The 19,203-nt window shown below is 29.5% G+C and overlaps 1 protein-coding gene across 4 annotated transcripts in view; it reads left to right on the plus strand.

Moving 5' to 3' along the window:
- The window catches only part of LOC123293934 (protein sprint), a 423,720-nt gene that overhangs the window by 378,600 nt on the left and 25,917 nt on the right, over positions 1–19,203 (plus strand). For all 4 annotated transcript variants that reach the window (XM_044874938.1, XM_044874939.1, XM_044874936.1 and 1 more), the window contains one exon: positions 17,629–17,812. In XM_044874938.1, the coding sequence (XP_044730873.1) occupies positions 17,629–17,812 (184 nt within the window). The remainder of the gene's footprint in view (positions 1–17,628; positions 17,813–19,203) is intronic.

Genomic DNA, 19,203 nt, shown 5'->3' on the forward strand with positions numbered 1-19,203 from the left:
ACGTTGTCCTGACTTGAACGTAGATCCAGGCTATATAAATTCCTACGTGGACTGTCAGCCCACGTACAAAAATGATTTTTTGTTAATCATAGAATTTTACTTAATACAAAAAAAGGTTGTCTATTTGTTCAAATCCATCTATTGGAGACTTTTTAAAGCTTATCATTACGTAAAATTGCTTGTTATTATATTATTTCACCGACTTCTTCCAGTGTATATTTAATCTACAAATTTTTTATTTTACAAAATCTAGTAATGAGGTTACGGACAATATCAGTTGTTAATAGAATAAAAATAAATTAAGAAGAACTGTATTCGTTATTACACAATTTTATGAATTACCTACAACAAAGTTCCACAAAATAAAACTACAATGATAATATTTCAAACAATATTACTCATTTCTTTTATTATTAATTATGTTTTTTTTTCTTTCTATTTCAGGTATGGTTTCATTTCAAAAACCTATATACCTACTAAGAAAGAGGAAAATGAGTAAGCTTATTCTATTGCGGCCAAATCAATAAATTAAAATTTCTAATTCCTCAACTAATAAGTTTTAATAATTCTGGGCTATCTCCAATAATTTTGATTAGAAGCTTTTTAAGTTTATTAAAGCCTTTTGATTTAAAATTAAGCTAACAACTCAAGATTTCGTTTACAAGCCTTACATTGGTTTATCAACTCTTGCCATAAAATTGACCAGGGCTAACGAACCTTAGCCTGGTTATTATTTCGTCTATGAATTAATCTATGAGTAAAAAGTTTTCTATTTAAACCGATCCCAAAAAAGGCGTGTTGATAAGTTTGACCGCTATGTATGTCTCCCTGTCTGTATGTGGCATCGTAGCGCCTAAACGAATGATCCGATTAAGATTTGTTTTGTTTCGTTTGAAAGGTAATTTAATGGAGAGTGTTTTTAGCTTTGTTTCAAGTGCAAGCTTAGGGCTCCGTATCCGGAACAACTAAAAAATTGGCGATAATCCTCAAAATCGGTTCAGTTTAGAGAAGGCTCTAAGGAAAAAGATAATTTAATACAGAGTGTTCTTAGATACGTTTCAAGTGCGAGTTTTGGGTTTAGTACCCGAAAAATTTCTCAGGGGTTTTTAAAGTTTATTACACTTGTACTTGATATAACTGATCACACTATGATCAGTTATATTTTTCATGGAATACTTATTTCAATATTCGTGTTTTTTATATTTTCAATTTCTTGATCGTTGTTTTTAAAATACAATATTTTTGTTGATACATAATAAACCTATCAATCAAACAACCAACCCCACACACAAAACTGGTGCTATAAAAGCCCAGGTACAATAATAACTAGTATCGCCCGCCTCATCACCATGATATATTTATAAAGCATGTGTAATTACAATAAACATGGAACAATTTACATTCTTGATATGAAATTGTTATAAGTTGTAACAATTCACATTCAAAAAAAAAAAAAACTAAATATAAAGCATTCAAGTAAAAGAAGTACAATCGTGGTCTAGAGCCAGACGTAGTATTTGATTGTATTGTATAGTACCTAGGTGCATGTACTAAGATACTGTACCTAGATACATATTGCAATGTCTGGGTACGTAATTAGATACTTTTGTAAATTAGGTATTTGTGTCCGATTTAGATACATATATCTAGGATACTTCAAATATTTTATGAAGAAATCATTGAATTGAATTCTTTAAAGAAATGTAATAAAATGTATTATGAATATTTAAAGGCATTTGTCTTCCACTTCGTCAGTGAATGCGTCAGCAATGGAGGCCCGTTTAATTTCAACAAATGTTATTTTTTAAACGTAAGAGCTTGCAAAAATTTTAGATACTATTTGTCAAGAGTGTCTATATCTGTATTTAGATACTTTTTCGAGCTATGTATCCAGATACTTAAAAAACAGCATCTTATAAAAACACTTGTATTTGACACAGAACGGAACGGCTGGAAATTTGATATGTTAAGTTTTCGGGGTCCTGCCTTACAACTTATCCCACTAAAATTTGCATAATCGGGGATTTTTTTAAGAACGAGTAAATTGATGATTGATGATTTCAAATTGATTTTGAAATTTTAAATTTCAATAGCTCATGTGGAAACTTTTACTTTCTAGTTTTGAAATGCATTGCTCAAATTTGTTTATCACCCCCTGCCGCTTTTATTTAAGTATGAAAGGGTAACAAATATTATCCCTGCATTTTATGTCCCTAAGTTAAGAAGCGTAAAAAATTTCCTTTAATACTTTTGGCGTTCTATTCAATTGTCCTAGTCCAAGCACTAGTATACTGTGAATGTGTGCACTATACGATAATCATTTATTATTTTATTATTCAACACGAATATAAGTTCGTTTTACAATAATATACAAGCATTCTTTAAAAAATCGAATCTGGAAATATGTAATTTATTAGCTTACTTTATTAAGATACTATGTGCCATCGGGATCACCCCGAATCTGATGAAACGTCTCACCAGAATTGATTTTCAAAATCAATTTTCGCAAGTAGCTTGAAAACCATTCATTAACTAAATTTCAAACAAAATATTCGTTAAAGACATGTATCTAAACATTTTGATTTTGTATACGGCACTCTTTGGTCCAAGAGCCAATGACCGGTAGTCTTACAGTATTTCCACTAATCGTATATTTGCATCAATCACTCTGCTCTGACCACTGTACGCATTGCATCAATTATGCTAGAAAAGTGTTAAATTTGGATAGAGCTCAAAGTGTAGTAAGACGGCTGTCACTTGCATTATTTATGATACCCTTTAATTGTAAGTGAAAAATTATAGTGAAAGACAGTATAGATCCTGACAGGCACTCCGAAAGTTAGTGAAAATGTTAATAGTTAAGGTTAGTAAAGCATTTAACTCCATCGATTAGCGAAATAAATTCTTATTTCAGTTACATACCGTAAGATCGTAAATTTTGCGAATATTGGCTTGTGCGAGCACTGACTTAGATTAGGTTAGGTTAGTTATATTTTTTGTCCACGTAGGACAAATTTAGGCCATAGAGGTTATTGTGACACCATATATGTGTTTTATCTCATTTTCCGCTGATAATTTCATTTACCAGCTTCTCAATTATTTTTAGAGGCTGACTGCACCTCCTTCATGCTAATACCATATACTACAATAGCAACAACTACAATCACAACTATATTTGAATTAATTTTTTACTTTGACGGCGGAAATCGAATCCTAGGCATACCGCTAACGTAATTAGGTACGCCTTAACCAACTGACTTACGAGGGTGGTGCATAAAATATACAACTCAAAATAATTGAGAAGCTGAAATAATTAGCGATAAGGGGGGATCACAATGGACCCTATTGCCTGAGTGTGTGCCTCGTGAACAGCCAGTATAACTAGCCTAACCTTTGTATAGACCCTGAGGTTATTTTTTAGAAATGGTTTCTCGGCTGCACCCCTGCAGAGAGGTAAGGTCATCGGTGCCCACTTCTCAAGAGCCGACAGGCCTATAGAAACGAGGCAGTTATTGGCCACACTATTGCTGTCTCTTTATAGAGAGTGGTCAATTTCAAGAGGGTATTGCCTAGTCTATGATACTGCCCAGTACAAAGATAACACATGTCATACGCCTAATAATATTTTTCTATCAGTATTCTTTATAAAACTCCTTGTATTAAATCAAGTGAAGTGCAATGAACTAGCTAGCTAGGTAGTGTATACTGTACTGTCTAAATAAATAAATAAATACAGTTCATATTATCGTCATCAAAGTAAACATAGAAATTAATTATTTAAAAAGAAAATGAGAAAAAAGATGCTACCTTTGTGTATAATACTGTCTACTAGTTAACAATAAAAGTAGACTACGATTGTACAGTCAGTCGGCTCACACACTGTAAATTTTATAGATTTATACAGTTAAAAATAATTTAGTCAATAAAAAGTCGAACAAGCTGTTCATGTGAGTGCGACCTTTATGATCCACTCATTCAACTTCCTAGATGACGAAAATAACTTTCAATAACTCCCTAAAACACTGCAATGTTGATTATTACATTGAAGCATATAAGGCGTGCTTTATTGGTTAAATGCACGCTTTCTATGCAAAAGATACTGAGAATAATACCACTTTGCATAAAGACTCCATAAATCAATAATCGTACATCTGATATCCCTATATATTGTAAATATGTAATTGATAATGTTTGTTTGTTTGTTGCGGTTTCACGTAAAAACTACCAAATGGATTTGAATGAAAATGTTCAACAATAAAGATAAATTTATTTATTTATTTTTTTTTTAAATCAAATTTAATCTGACATTTGAATGCTCCATCTATGACAATCATTTTAATAAATTAAAGATTTCTGTAAAAATTTAAAATAGTAAATGTAAAACAATTCATGGCCATCTTTTCTGATATACTCAATGAATTATATTATGGAAGGAAGATAAGTGAAATCAAGACAGCCACCATATGTTCACATGAACTTTCTTGCTAGTTTTGATACAACGCCTGAAGTTTAACAGTATATTTTTCATTTTTTATCACTCTGTACAAAATAAAATAATATGGTCATATAATCAGTAATGATGTTACATTTTAATGTATTTTTCATGTTTACTTTTGTTGAATTACTTGAAGCCTTGTGGTTGTTGCTATATCACTGACTACATAGAATGAATGACTCTAGGTCTACAACAACACAAAGTAATACTTTCATTAGTGTCATATCATCAGATAACAACAAAACAGTAAGGTAATATCTCATCCAACGTGAAGTGAAGTGAAGTTAATACATCATAATTATTTATTTTATTTTATATACCAAACAAATTATATTAATGTCAAATTATTTCAGTCTATGTAGATATGAATGTATGTCTTTTATCAATTATTTATATTTTATACCATCTGTTATCTGGTTACTTCGTTGGACGATTTCTACTTTCTTCAAAAATAATTTTAAAATAACCACACACAAACCTTATAAGGATTGGTTCCCGTTAAATTGTCTGCATTTTTTATATTTTGCAGTAGTGCTAAGCATTCTGAATATACGACTTAGTAGGCACAAAGAATACTAATTAACAGGTTTACAAATATTAAGCATTTTCTCCACTAATAAAGTTATATTTTTCTTTCTTAATTGATTATAGGTAGAAGTTGTATGATAAAGCCATATTTTTCATTCCTAATTGATGATAAGTATTAGTTATATAAATTTCATAATTAAATTTATGCATAAAATATCAAAAACATACCTCGAGACAGCACCTCTTTTGTTAAATGATCTAGAAACTTCGTAAGTGGCTTCCTTTCGATGAGTCTACCAAACTATCTCTTTGCGATTTTTTCTCTTTGCAAAAAGTATTGCGTATTCAGTTGCACATGACAACGTACTACTAAGACTATCGGTGTGAAAAAACACAGCAGGGATTTTATCGCGCACTATGACACCACTTAATAACATTAATAATCATTAAACAATTCCGTAAAAGTGAACTATGTACGTATTGAAAAACAAAAGTACTTACAATAATTCAAGGTGATAGAAGCTCATCGATGCAATATTTTTGTCTGTCAAAATATTTTATTGTTTAATAATTATTAATGTAATCAAGTGGTCCTAGCTCATTTGAAAAACGCAACACTTTCAAAAAAAGTCATAAGTCAGAGAAAGTTTGGTAGACTTCAATTCTGAAAATTTTAGGGGGGGGGGGGAGTGGTTACCCAATAATTTAATTAAATAAATGACTTAAAAAGTAGGCATATTTAACATTAGTCTTATGGGAAAACTGTAGATAGATTATATGTTTTCATAGATTTCTCCAAAACTATTTGATGGACATTGAAAAAAAAAGAAAACTATTTACATTAAAGTAAAAGCCTTAGTAAATTATTAAAAAAAAAAAACCGTTCTGTCCGACTAATTAAGGATGTATGAGCACGGTAGTGGGTACACAAATTAAAAAAATATATATTTTGAATTTTGATGGTAAATTTAGTTATAGCTTGACAATATATATCGAAAATTGAAATCATGGCAAATCGGGGTAACAGACAAGCCTACAGATATCAATTTTCATACAATTACCTCTACTTGCTGTTCAAGATTGTGTTCCGAGTAAATTGGCGTTTGACTTTTACTTTTTAATCCAAATTTGTGCTCATTGTACAAACTGACGTTAATACTGGATATACTACATATTGTATAAAATTTAGTATGACCATTGAATTTAAAAAACGGCTATAAATATTTCGAGAAAATTAACAAAAAATATACTTTTTTTTATACTTTTTAATATTTCACTCGAAACGTGTGTTTTGAATACCATGGGAATATAAAAAATTGCAGGAAACAAATTAATGTCTATAAATGCGTCACTTTTTTGTTGTTGTTGTTGAGTATTAATAACAGTCGGTGATGATCATATTTTCACTTTCATAGTATATGTTTCACTATGTTCAGTTTTTTTTTTTGTTCATTTTTTTTTTTTATCATCATCAAACGAGCGGCATTTATACGCGCTTTTTATTCTACCAAGAGGGTGGTGAAATGAATAAAATATAAAAAAATTTGAATTAAAAATGTAACACGCGTCGGATATATTTTACATTGCTAGAAAATTAATGGTTTGTATTCGAAAATTTTGAATTCATGATAAAACTTTTGATAGATACCACCACATGTATTCTTTGTATGCTTATAAATTAGTCAAAATAGATTTAGGCACAGTCAAAATGGATTTATCTAACCAAATCTAAAAATCAAAAACTTTCAATACTGCTTTGTATAATCGAGTGTACAAGGGTAATATATTCAAGGATGCCCAAATGGATATTTCCATTGAAAATCTACTATTTAACCCTCTGATATTTTTTGCGGTTACTAGAATTTCCATTACTTATTGCAAACAATTTTATAGCTATGGCATAGATTGATTTGTTTGGAAAAACTGTACGAACCAACACACAACCGTTTATATAATCGACTAGAGTGATACCAACCCGCTTCGCTACGTTTTAAAGTAAATATTGATAAAAACCATCGTGTTATAGCCTCCACCTCTCTTGCTTTCACTTATCCTCTTTTTATAGCACTCGAAATAATGATAGGGATTGTTTTACACAGGTGACATATATGTATGGTTTTATATTTTTTTAATTGTAAAATAGTCATGATGGCCATGAAACTTTTACAGAAATCTGTAATTTATGGTAATGTCAAATTTAATTTTATTTTTTTATTTTTTTTTTAAATATGTCTTTATAAATTATTGCTCATGTGTTATTCTGATGTTTAGTTTCATTCAAATCCATTCATTAGTTTTTGCGTGAAAGCGTAACAAACAAACAAGCATCCTTTCTTTCACATATATAATACATAGAGATTATTTCACAATTTGTTCGATATTTATACAATCGGTTGTACAATGAATGTGTTTAAAAATTACACAAACGTTATCAGAGTAGAAACACAAAGTAAAAAATGCCAAAATTAGTTACTTTTTAGATGCTGACGACAGAAGGGAGTTATATCAAATCTAGGACCTTGTTTATATAAACCCTGATACGAAGTTTCACTGCTGTCCTCTCAGCCTCTCCCTAGAAAATCCCATTTTCCTGCATTTGGAAAGGTTTTCTCTAGGGTGTGACCCTTCTCGAATTTTCACGGATATGTGGCTTATAAAAATCCTAGGAACACCTTAACATCTAGCCTTGTACCAAGTTTAATCGAAATCGTTAGAGCCTGTTTTGAATCTTTGTACCGAGTTTGAGAAAAATCGGTTGAAAATTGAAGGCTCCAGCTTAGTAACAGACATACCGATATACCGACGGACGCAACATTTTTTAAAAACCACTTTTTTGGAATATAGGACTCTCAAAACGTGTATTTCCGTTGAAACCCCGGTATCGATTTTTTTTTCGATCGCAGTACTTTATTATATTTATAATATAAAAAAACCTCTTATTTTCCATAATATAAACAATCATTTAGAACTCAAAATTAAGATATGACTGCCTTTGTAGAAATGAACAATGCAAAAGTTTATTTACGTGCATAATTAATTGAATATATTCTACGAGAAATCACAATGATTCACTCACGGAAACTATGTTTATAATATAGATAGAACAAAACATGATGGCTTTGAATAGAAAAGAAAATATGGTAAATTGTAATTTACGTGTTGAATGTCTTTATTATGAAATATGAAATACACGTTTTTATCTTATTTGTGTCTGCGTCAAGGTTATTTCAGTTCACATTTCCAAGAATAGTTTACTGAATTAATTAGTTGTAACTGTACAATTTAATAAATGTGATTTGTCATCAAGAATACATTCTTGTACTATATTATTTTATCATTAAGGTAGTACTCTCACGTGCATCTGGTGAGAGTAACATGCTGTTTGATACCTATCAATTATGTGTGAAAGATCCGGTGGTTTAATATATATTTACCAATAAGATACATCGAAATTACTGTTCTTCGAAAATCATGACGCATATCTTATTACAGTGAATTAACTGAATTGACTGCTAACAATTTCGGTAATTTGTTTGTAAAAAACTTGTCTAGCGGTATTTCGATATTTAATCTAACAAGAATCTTCTTATCTAGCATGCCGACTCATTTTGCCTTGTTTTCATTTTATTCGATATCAAAACTCTCTTTCGGCAATAGGGTACTTTCGGTAGTTAAAAATAAACTATGAAATTTGATAAAAATTAAAATTTATGTAGAAATACATAAATATACTTAAATGTTCTGATTTTAAGTAATAAAAGCACATTGTTGTTTTATTATATTAAAATTTTAAGTCACAAGTTTTTATCTGTATATCACGTGACCTAAAACACGACTGTTGTTTTTACCAATATTACGTCACAAAAATGGTTGACAGTGTTTTTGCGAAAAAGGTTTAAAATTTAATTTAATATGGCAAGAAAGCGTGTTTATTTTGCCGAAATATATTTTTTTGTGGCTTTTTATTGGGAAAATCAACATTTATCAACATCTTTAAATAAAAACAACAATTTTTTAAAAGGCATTAAACTCATTTGTATAACAGGTATTTAGAATTTATAAATTAATCCTATGATTAATATTTCCTGGCAATCTTATATTCATCTGATTACAACTAATTATTTATCTTAATTAACGTAAAAATATATAAAATAATTTTTTTACAAAAAATATATAATCATAACGATAACACTTTCTTTTATTGTGGGATACACTTTCTTTTTTTTTTTTTTAATATCATTAAGTGAAATTAATAAAAACGTATCGTGTATTTTTATATTATTCAAAAAATTGTAAAAAAGTGTAAAAAGTTAATTTATATTATTTTTATATAAAATATATTATTTTTTTAATACATAAAATTTATTGATTTTTATAATAATTTTGTTTTATTATTGTTATTAAGTATTATTTTATGAATTGTCTGCATTCTCTTTCACTGAAATGTATTTCTTTTGTAACTTTAAACATAATTATTTCCATTTTCAATGTATTATTATTGCTGCCATTTACACAGGAATTTAGGAGTCTCTTGTAGAAACTCTTGTAACTATCTATTTTGTCAAATTCCATACATTCTATTTGTATACCATGTATATACCAAGGTATACTAAGTTTAGTCCCAAGTTTGTAAAGCTTAAAAATATTGATACTATGAACCAAATTTTGGTATAGTTGATCCATTTCCGGTTGTCTGGCTGTCCGCACGATTTTTATACTTTTTAACTTCTTGTATTAAAGTTCATTTACCATAAAAACTGGGTACAATGGGTCCAAATTTTAACATTACCTTGAGGAGTCAGAATATCGAAAAATCACTCCAAATATCGAAAAATTTTATTCTTACTTTTCATCTTATATTGTCTACTTATAACATAATGCACCTTCAAAATTGAAAAAATCTATATATTTTAATTTTGTCCCCACTACCGTGCTCATACATCCTTAGTTAGTCGAGCACAATTACTTTTTATTGTTTTCAAAAAATTATTAAGGTTTAAACTAATTTAAATAGTTTTTTTTTTAATTTCCACCGACTAGTTTTGGAGAAATCTATGAAATTATATAATCCATCTACCGTTTTTCCAGAAGACCAATGTTAAATATGCCTACTTTTGAACTCAATTTATTTATTTAAATAATCGAGCAACCCCTCCTAAAATTTTCAGAATTGATTTGGACTCAGTCCAAATTCATATTTTAAAAAAATCAATCAAAAAAATCTTTATCCAAAATTATCCTGGCGCTCGTACATCCTTAAACAGCTATATAAAGACCTAAAATTTAGTACTTTCGAAATGAATACCAATTCATATATGTATTATATTATTGTAATTGTTACCTAAACTATGTAGATGCACTGCTTGTTATAACAATATATCATGGCCTTAATATATTATAACTTTAGTTGATGATATCTTAATTTATTATTGCGTAGGTACTTCATATTCAGAAACATTATCATTATCAGTAACAATAGAATGGATGCAGATAGATAGTCGTAGAATAGGGGATGGTGTAGTACCTAGAATCAAAATTTACAGTGTCTATGTTTATAGCACTGTTATTCCTCAATACTACGTATTTTTTGAGAATTCAAATACTAAACAACTATCGACAAACACTTTGAATATGCGAACTATGATAAAACATCATAATGTACTATGACTAATGACTCCTTAACTTACCTAAAATAACCTCCACTGATTATACCTAAAGGCCCTATTCAAAATGTAATCGTAACAGATTACTCTAAGAAACGCGCACGGTACCATAAAATGTATCAATACAAAACAAAGTCGCTTCCGCCTGTCTGTCACTAATTCCTATGTATGCTTATATATTTAAAACTACGCAACGGATTTTGATGCGGTTTTGTTCTATTAGATAGAGTGATTCAACAGGAAGGTTTTTATGTATAAAACATTCATAATATAGTAGAAGAGTAAGGAGTTGAAATAGAGGTTGAAAGCGATGTGCTTCAAAAGCTTAAAAAGTTGTACATCGATTAAGCTCAATTTTTGACAAGATATACAATCAGCTTTAAGGATTGTTTTTATCTATTTTTAACCTTCGGGGAACGGGGGGGGGGCTTACTAAAGTGGGATATTGGGGATGTTGCCCAGCATAGCGGGAAGTTCACAGCCAGTAATGTATAAAATTTCCCACATACGTTTCACTTACAAGCGCCCACTTCTCTGAGCGCCCAACAACAGCTTCAACTGTTATTTTTAAAAGCTCAGGGTTGAGACTTATTTTTCCCATTCTTCTTCTACTTTCCTATACTTTGAAATCCATAAAACAAAGAATAAAATTTTAAAATTTAGTGCATACATGTTACCATATTTAAATTTTTAAGGTACACTATGGTATTCGATTCACGGCACATCACTTTATGTATTTGAAACTTAACTTCTACAAAATTTAACGTTACATCAGTCTTCAGTCTACTTGCATTCTGATAACATACCCTCATTTCAATACAAATCCTGTCCAGTAAATGTTAATATTTAGCGACGACCTACGTATGATTGAAGGTAACATGTGACTCTGGATATTACATATTACCCTACTAACTATTTCTTTGAAATGTCTAAACATCTGCAAATTTAACTTATTGGTATGTTCACATCATATAACATACAAATTAAATATGAATATTATCATTCTACAATCATAGTGTTTGTTGTATATTTGATCTAACTTCAGATAAAGAAATGTCGAAAATTTCATTCAGATATTTATCTTAAGTGTCTTCAAAATTTATTTATTACATGGAGAAAGTCTTTTGAATAAAACTGAATGTGAAAGTCACTCAGTAGAAGCTTAATTGCCCAAGCAGCTAATATTTACATACACGCAGAAAGTACATAATCAAAAATGACGCTACATAACATCAGAAAATATATTGTGATTCTAGGAGAAACATGTAGCAAAAACGATTCGAGAAGACAGCATCGGGATTCTAATATCAAGCATAGATATAAGATTAGCTGGACCGAAATTCAATCTTCTACTCCCGATTACAGTTATATGAGCTCCCACAAACTGTAAGGCAAATTTGAAGATACACTTATCACAAATGTCATTTTGCACCAAATTTTGACATTCTTAGGTGCTCCAATCAGGATGGAGGGAGGTTATTTTGTTAATTTTATCTTGTTTTATTGAGTTTAATCGAATAAATGCTTCCTATGATAGAGAAATTGTAGTCGGTGTTATAAGATCAAAATTGATTCCTTTGTTTCTAACATTTTTGATGTACTTCAGAATTATAAACAAATATATTTCGTATTTCATATAATATTCAATCCCTTAACATAATATTACAGTTGAAACGTCAACTGACTAATACCACAGTAGTATTTTGGGTTAAAACAACCCTACTTCATCAACCCAAATCTGTGATTTATATTGTAGTATATACATCGTTGTCCTCTACTATTTAGTTTTGTATAGTTACCATAAAAGACCGAAACCTGGTCAAAGCAAGAATTTAAAATAGATATTCGCCCAAACGGTGATAAATACAACGAAGATTAACCACACAAAATATTGTGGTATTGCTCGTGAAAATGCTCCAAATTATTGTCTTAAATAATTTTCGAGCTGTCTTTTTGGACAATTTTATTTTTCTGACTCGCAGCAATTCTAATGAATCAGCGACATTTTGTTAATTTGATTAACCCCCGACCCAAAAAAGGGATGTTATAAGATTTAATTTTTTGTTTCGTTTGAAAAGTAATTTAATTGAAAGTGTTGTTAGCTATGTTTCAAGTTCGAGTTTGGAGAAGGCTCTAAAGAAAAAGATAATTTAATGGAGAGTGGTCTCACATACGTTTCAAATGCGAGCTTTTGGTCCCGTCATTGTTAAAATTGCAAGTCTAAAAAGAATTTTGTAATTCAAGTATAATATGGTGTAATTAAATATTTCGCTATTCAATTACATACTTGCATAGAGAACCGTGGTTGAAATGGACGTCGGAGCAAAATTTTAAACAAATGGCTTTTTTAAAGACGTAAATGACTTTTGGTTTAAATGAGCTGAAATTCAGTATATACAATTGTATACTAGGCAAATCGACGTTATTAAAGTGTAGGTAGATTTCAGTATTTTGGAGGGAATTCCCAAAGGAAAATCGTTTTTTCCGACATTTTTAAAGTTTTACGCAATTTTACAAGTCCTCCAAATTGTACTATTGAGATGAAAATGGATATGTAGGTGTCAAGGAAGTGCGTTTTGGTGATGCCAGTCTTCCTGTACCGTTATTGACTACAAAGCAATTTTTGGCTATCAGCAAACAAATTTTGCCAATCTTATTGATTACAAAGCACTTTTAAAATTTTCACGATAGTTATATGGTCCACTCTCAAACTTGCTAAAACAGGCGTACAATATTTGCTGTTCTGATAGCACTAATTGATTTAATGGTACATCTTTACTTTAACCACTGTATGGGCTTTTACAGTAACATTTATGAAACCCTACACATGTAATATATAGATATCAGTAAATAAACAAACGATGCGATGGATAACTATTGCAGTAGTGTGGCTTGGACATAGCACAACTCTACGATATATATGTATATTGTTGACGAACAAATAGACCCCAAAGGCTTCACTTTAATAATGTTATTGTTTGTTATAGATTTTGACCCCTTTAAATGTTACAGACTATTACGTTTTAGTTCTAGTCCTAACAACACAAATCAAACCTCTAAAATTTTATGTAAATAAATAGGTATTATTATGTGTAACGTCAATAATATCTGTTTTTAGCACGCGCGTAAGCAAATTTTTATATTTTGTATAAAATTTGTTTATTTTCTTTCTTTGTGTTCATTTTCGAGGGGAAATTTTTTTTTTTTTTTTTGTAATATCTACAGATTTTTCGGTTCATTTAATCAGTCAAAATTTTTTTAATATGGACCTTAAAGTGAAAGAAATACTTACGATAGTAAAAATGTTAAGAATAGATGTTTAGAATTTGATTTAAACAAAAAATTTAATTAAGCACATATGCAAGGATTGAATAATACTAGAGATATTAATTTTGACGTAAATTGATCGAAATTGGGACGTTGGCATAATTATTTCCCATTTTAAACGGTCAAAATTTCTGAAACTTTGGGAATTAATAGTAAGCATTATTAAATTCTTAAATTTAATTTTTCGTTAAATTCTGTCGAAAAAAAAATTGTACCATTGCTTTAACATAGAAACTGCAAATACCATGCTGGAACATCCTTAATTATGAGTTCATCGAAGATCCATCATTTGATGAGCAGAGACGACTATAGTTAGTCAGTTAGAGTATTGATGATTGAAGAGAGATATCTGTATTATCAAATAACCAGCACTTGCACACAATATATTATATTTTTTAGTGGTTGCCTCGTATTGTAAAGCTAAAAATAACACATTATTTGACTACAAAGCATGTATTTGGTTTATATGTATGTACCGTGCAATAAACCAAAACTTTTTTACAATACTATAGGGAAACAAACACCTTAATTGAATTTTTCCCGCTCTAGAAAAATATAGGAAAAATTTCATAAAAGCGGCACATGGTCAAAGTAAATAAAAAATTCCGACCAATAGGGAATATTGATGATTTTTTAGGACATACTTTATCGCGGACTTATAAACTTCATCTCCTTTGTCTACAAGAAGCAGTCTAATATACAAGACTACCATTTTATGAAAGAAAGATAAGGTTTGAAGATAGTATAAGCAATATTCTAACTAACAGAACTTTTCTCATGTTAGTCTTATTGTCCTGTGAACTTCGTTTGATTTAAAGAATAAAAAGTACATAAAAATTTTCGGTTATTTACAGTAATTACTTAATCATTTAAAAATTAAATATTTTATTTTAATATTTCAGCAATAAACTAACACTTATTATAATTTTTAAAATAATCTTCTTCTTTAACTCTTCTTTATTTACCCAAATAAACCAAAAATGACATAATAATTTTTAAATTAATAATATAAATTTTTGATGATTTTGTTTCATATTCCAATAACATCGTGTCTATTTAATTTCTTTGTAAACTATAATTTTCATTAATTAGTTTGGTTTATATAGAATGTATAATAGTTTGAATGAAATAATAAAATCTCATGTTTCATAAATGTTGCATGTTTCGTACGCCAATTCATTTCATAGTGAAATAACAATTTCGTGTGGGGTCCTCAATCACATCATATTAGCCTTTAGTTATAATAGTTTTAAAGTTATTTTGAAAACATACATGTAATATATTAAATATCAATATCATTAATAATAAAATAAAAAAACAGTATTTTATATAATTATAAAGATAATAATAATTACATATAATAATTAGTAGTTGTAGATGTATTGACTTCATTCGTGTAATAGTTTAATCCATCTATTTGGATAAATTGATTCTTATTCGATATTTGTTCTCTTCTGAACTTACTTGGAAGCAATCAAGTGAGTTTCTTTCTGAGCAAATAATTATATATTAATACCTTCAAGTTCTTTCTTTTTAATCCAATGGAACATGGTCTTAGCAGGAGTGTAATTATAATTGATATTATAGTTGATATTTTTGACAAAGAATGAGCGATATGTCCTTCCAGCTCATTAAAGCTCATAAAAACTATTCAAATTTGTTTAATTTAAACGCTTCATGGACAGTGAATGAATATACTTTACTAAAAAAAAAATTATTTAGTTACCTAATTTAAGTCAAAAATTTTGCCTGTATTTCATTTTTCAACTTGAATGTTACTTTTATTTTAAAACCAAACGAATTTGTTTACATGCTTAATTTCGTTTTGTATTTGTTGATATATTAGCATATTACACCTTTACATATCTAACCAAGTTTGCACATTCCAATGGATGTACGCACTTTTCCCTTTTAATTTAAATAAGTAAAGGAAATTGAAAAATTTCACAGTGGCCGAAGATCGATCCCAAGGCTTTTAAGAACCTACCCCTTCTGAGCATTTTGTCCGTTTCATCTTTCGCTGCTGTGAGTACTTCATTTTTGCCCGATAAACCCGCTTCTCCTGTACACATAATTTAAAAACTAATTTGTTTCTGGAGTTTTATAAGTTGAGGTTACGCAAGATGACTTTAATATACAAATATTTTGATAAACTAGCTCGATGTATAAGTACAAAATATCAATATTAATTTCTTTCTATTTATTTATAGGCAATTTCAATACAGATATGATATAAAAATTACATAATGAACAAAATCAAATCTTAATAACATTTCTCTAGCCTGTTTTTTCTAAGCGGTAAATTTTTTCGTGATTTTATTTTTTGTCATAATCCAGCACGATTATCTTTAAAATGAGGTGTAAGTCATTAAATTTGATAACGGAAAATCTCGCGTGGGCAGAAAAGAACAGACTAGAGAAATAATATGTGTATAAGATTAATGCATTAGATATGCACGGTAAGAAATTTTTTGTGGATATCACTATGTCAGTATCGGTGTGAACGCCATGCTGCTTTGACCATTAAGGTAATAGTCTCATTAGAAATAGTTATGGCGGACGAGTCCATACTGCATCAGGCCCAAAAACTGAAAAAAGATAAAGTGTTTCGGCTGGATATCGATAAGATACAGACTCAATTCCCGGTTACTCTGTAATGTTTCCGTTTCATTATATCTATTTAAATTAAAATTGAAAATAAAATAACATAGAAGCTATATTAGTTAAAATTATTCAATATAGTTATAAAATATGGCTTTCAATATAATTTTTAATATTTTTATATTTTAAATATCATTGTAATATATCATAATTATTGTTGGTACGTGTTTATTTTAGATTATACATTAATTATTGAATATATTGGATGACCAACAAAATATATATATATTTTAATCCCTAATACCTACCGCTATAAAATAGCCAATAGCATATTTCATTTAATTATCAAATATATCAAATGATATATATTAATATAAAATAAATAACTAAATCTATACCAATATTAAAATATTGGTATGTCTCCCCGCCATATACTCCATCACCAACCCACGGAAATTGTAGACGAAATAGTTTAAAAATAAAAAAACTGTACCAACCTGAATTGATTTGTTATCAGGAGCTTTATTTCTGATGTTCTGTCGCTGTATTATACATTTGAAGAGCTCAGGAGAAGAATACGCCAAGTCGCACAGACATAGAATTTAGATATTTGCAATTAAGGATGTATGTACGAGCGCCAGGTCAATTTTGGATAAAAAGCTTTTTAATATGAATTTGGGCTAAGTTTTAATCAATCCTGAAAATGTGAGCGGGATTGCCCGATTATTTAAATAAATAAATGACTTCAAAAGTAGGCATATTTAACATTGGTGTTATGGGAAAACGGTAGATGGATGATTTGTTTTCATAGAAAAAATAACTCAAGTATAGTTAGAAATAAGAAATTAAACGCAAAAAACATATTATGTTCAAATATTTGGATTATATGTGTACTATTTAATTTAATGTATAATTATTTTTTAATTAAAAGAAAATGAATTAAATTTAAAATATTGTTCAATAAAAACATCACTTTAACACCAAATTAATGTGTTAAATTTATCTTTTTTACAGAAATGATGCTGCATTTCTAGAACCATACATGCAAGGATTGGATGGTGAACATTTACATAATAACAGTAGTAATGGAAGTCCTACGGTTGGAATCATTGGTTCACCAGCACCTCCACCCTCAACCCGACTGGCACCATTTGGTTTGGGACCATTAAGAAATAGTGCTGGTGATAGCTTAGACCAAGTAAGTGTACGAAATTTTATATGATTTAAATATGATCAAGAAGTACTTTTAGGCCGCAAGCTCATGTCTAAAGAACTTTATCGTTGGTTGAGACTTTGTGTTCTTGTTTCGTATGTCCTGTTGGACAACCTTTTACATAAGAAAATTTTCTCTAGCGTGGTGTTCTCCTACACGGGAACTTTTTATGTTACTCAGTTACCCTGTTTATTGTACGACTGAGCCAAAATGATTCTTCCATATTATAATTTTATTTAATACTACCCCTGTTGTAAAAGGAAGTTGTTCAACAGGACACATTAAACATCAGAAAGAATACAGGGCGCATTACAAAACCTCGGTGTAAGAGTAATTTAATTCAATCAGTAAATTTTTTGGGAGTTGCCATTTAGACTATTTATTTAATCATTTTACTAAATTCACAGTTTGAGTGTTTTGCCATACTGCCAGGAATTAACAGATGTTTATATATATTAATGTAATACATATTCGTTATGATGTAATCTTTTTGCACTTGTGCTAGAGCCCCTACAAAGATTTTTAACGTACTTTTATCACTTTCAAATATTCAAACATGTCAATTGAATTTTTGTTCGTTGTCTTTTATTACTTAATAAAAAAAATCAATTTCTTGGGAGAAATCATAAATATCAAAAATTGTATATTTTTTTAAATCAATACGTATAAGTTCATAGCTTCGTTTAGTTTATAAAGGTTCATTTAGGTAATACAAATGTATATATCGATTACTAAAAATTCGTATTTTGGAAAACCAATTACTCTAAACACAAGAATAAATATGATAGCCAAATTACATGGAGTAAAAAATTTTATGTATGGTTTATTATTTATCAATTACTATTAAAATCCAGTTTCAGAAAATGTGACTGAAATCCGATTCTCATAAGGAAAGTGTGGGTTTCATTAACATTTAACAATAGCGAAAGTTTGTCCTGCCAACTAGACTTTAAGGATAGGATATTTTTTGTCCAATTTTCCACATTAATAATGAATTTTGTTATAACTTGATAGACGAAAAGTAAGAATACAATTTTTCATTATCTGACTTAATTTTTAAAATACCGAATAGACTATATGCACCTTTTTTCTGTTTTTTTGTGTCTCTACTGGTTTACGCGCCTACTTTATCTGTTCTCATATCCACGAACCAATATAACAAAGACGTGAAACTCGACTGGAGAGGGTAGCAGGAAAAAATACGCCTTTCTGCGCGAGGTCTATTCCTCGATCGTTGCGTACTTTATACTGCGTATCAGGCTGTTTTGTGTTTTTCGCAGTACAAAGTACGCAACGACCGATGATAAGACTCCCCCCTCAGATAGTCGCCGTAAATTTAGCCACATTCGCTTATAGGTTGACATAGGACTTTCAAG

Source organism: Chrysoperla carnea, chromosome 2 (assembly GCF_905475395.1).
Source record: "Chrysoperla carnea chromosome 2, inChrCarn1.1, whole genome shotgun sequence".
NCBI lineage: Eukaryota > Metazoa > Arthropoda > Insecta > Neuroptera > Chrysopidae > Chrysoperla > Chrysoperla carnea.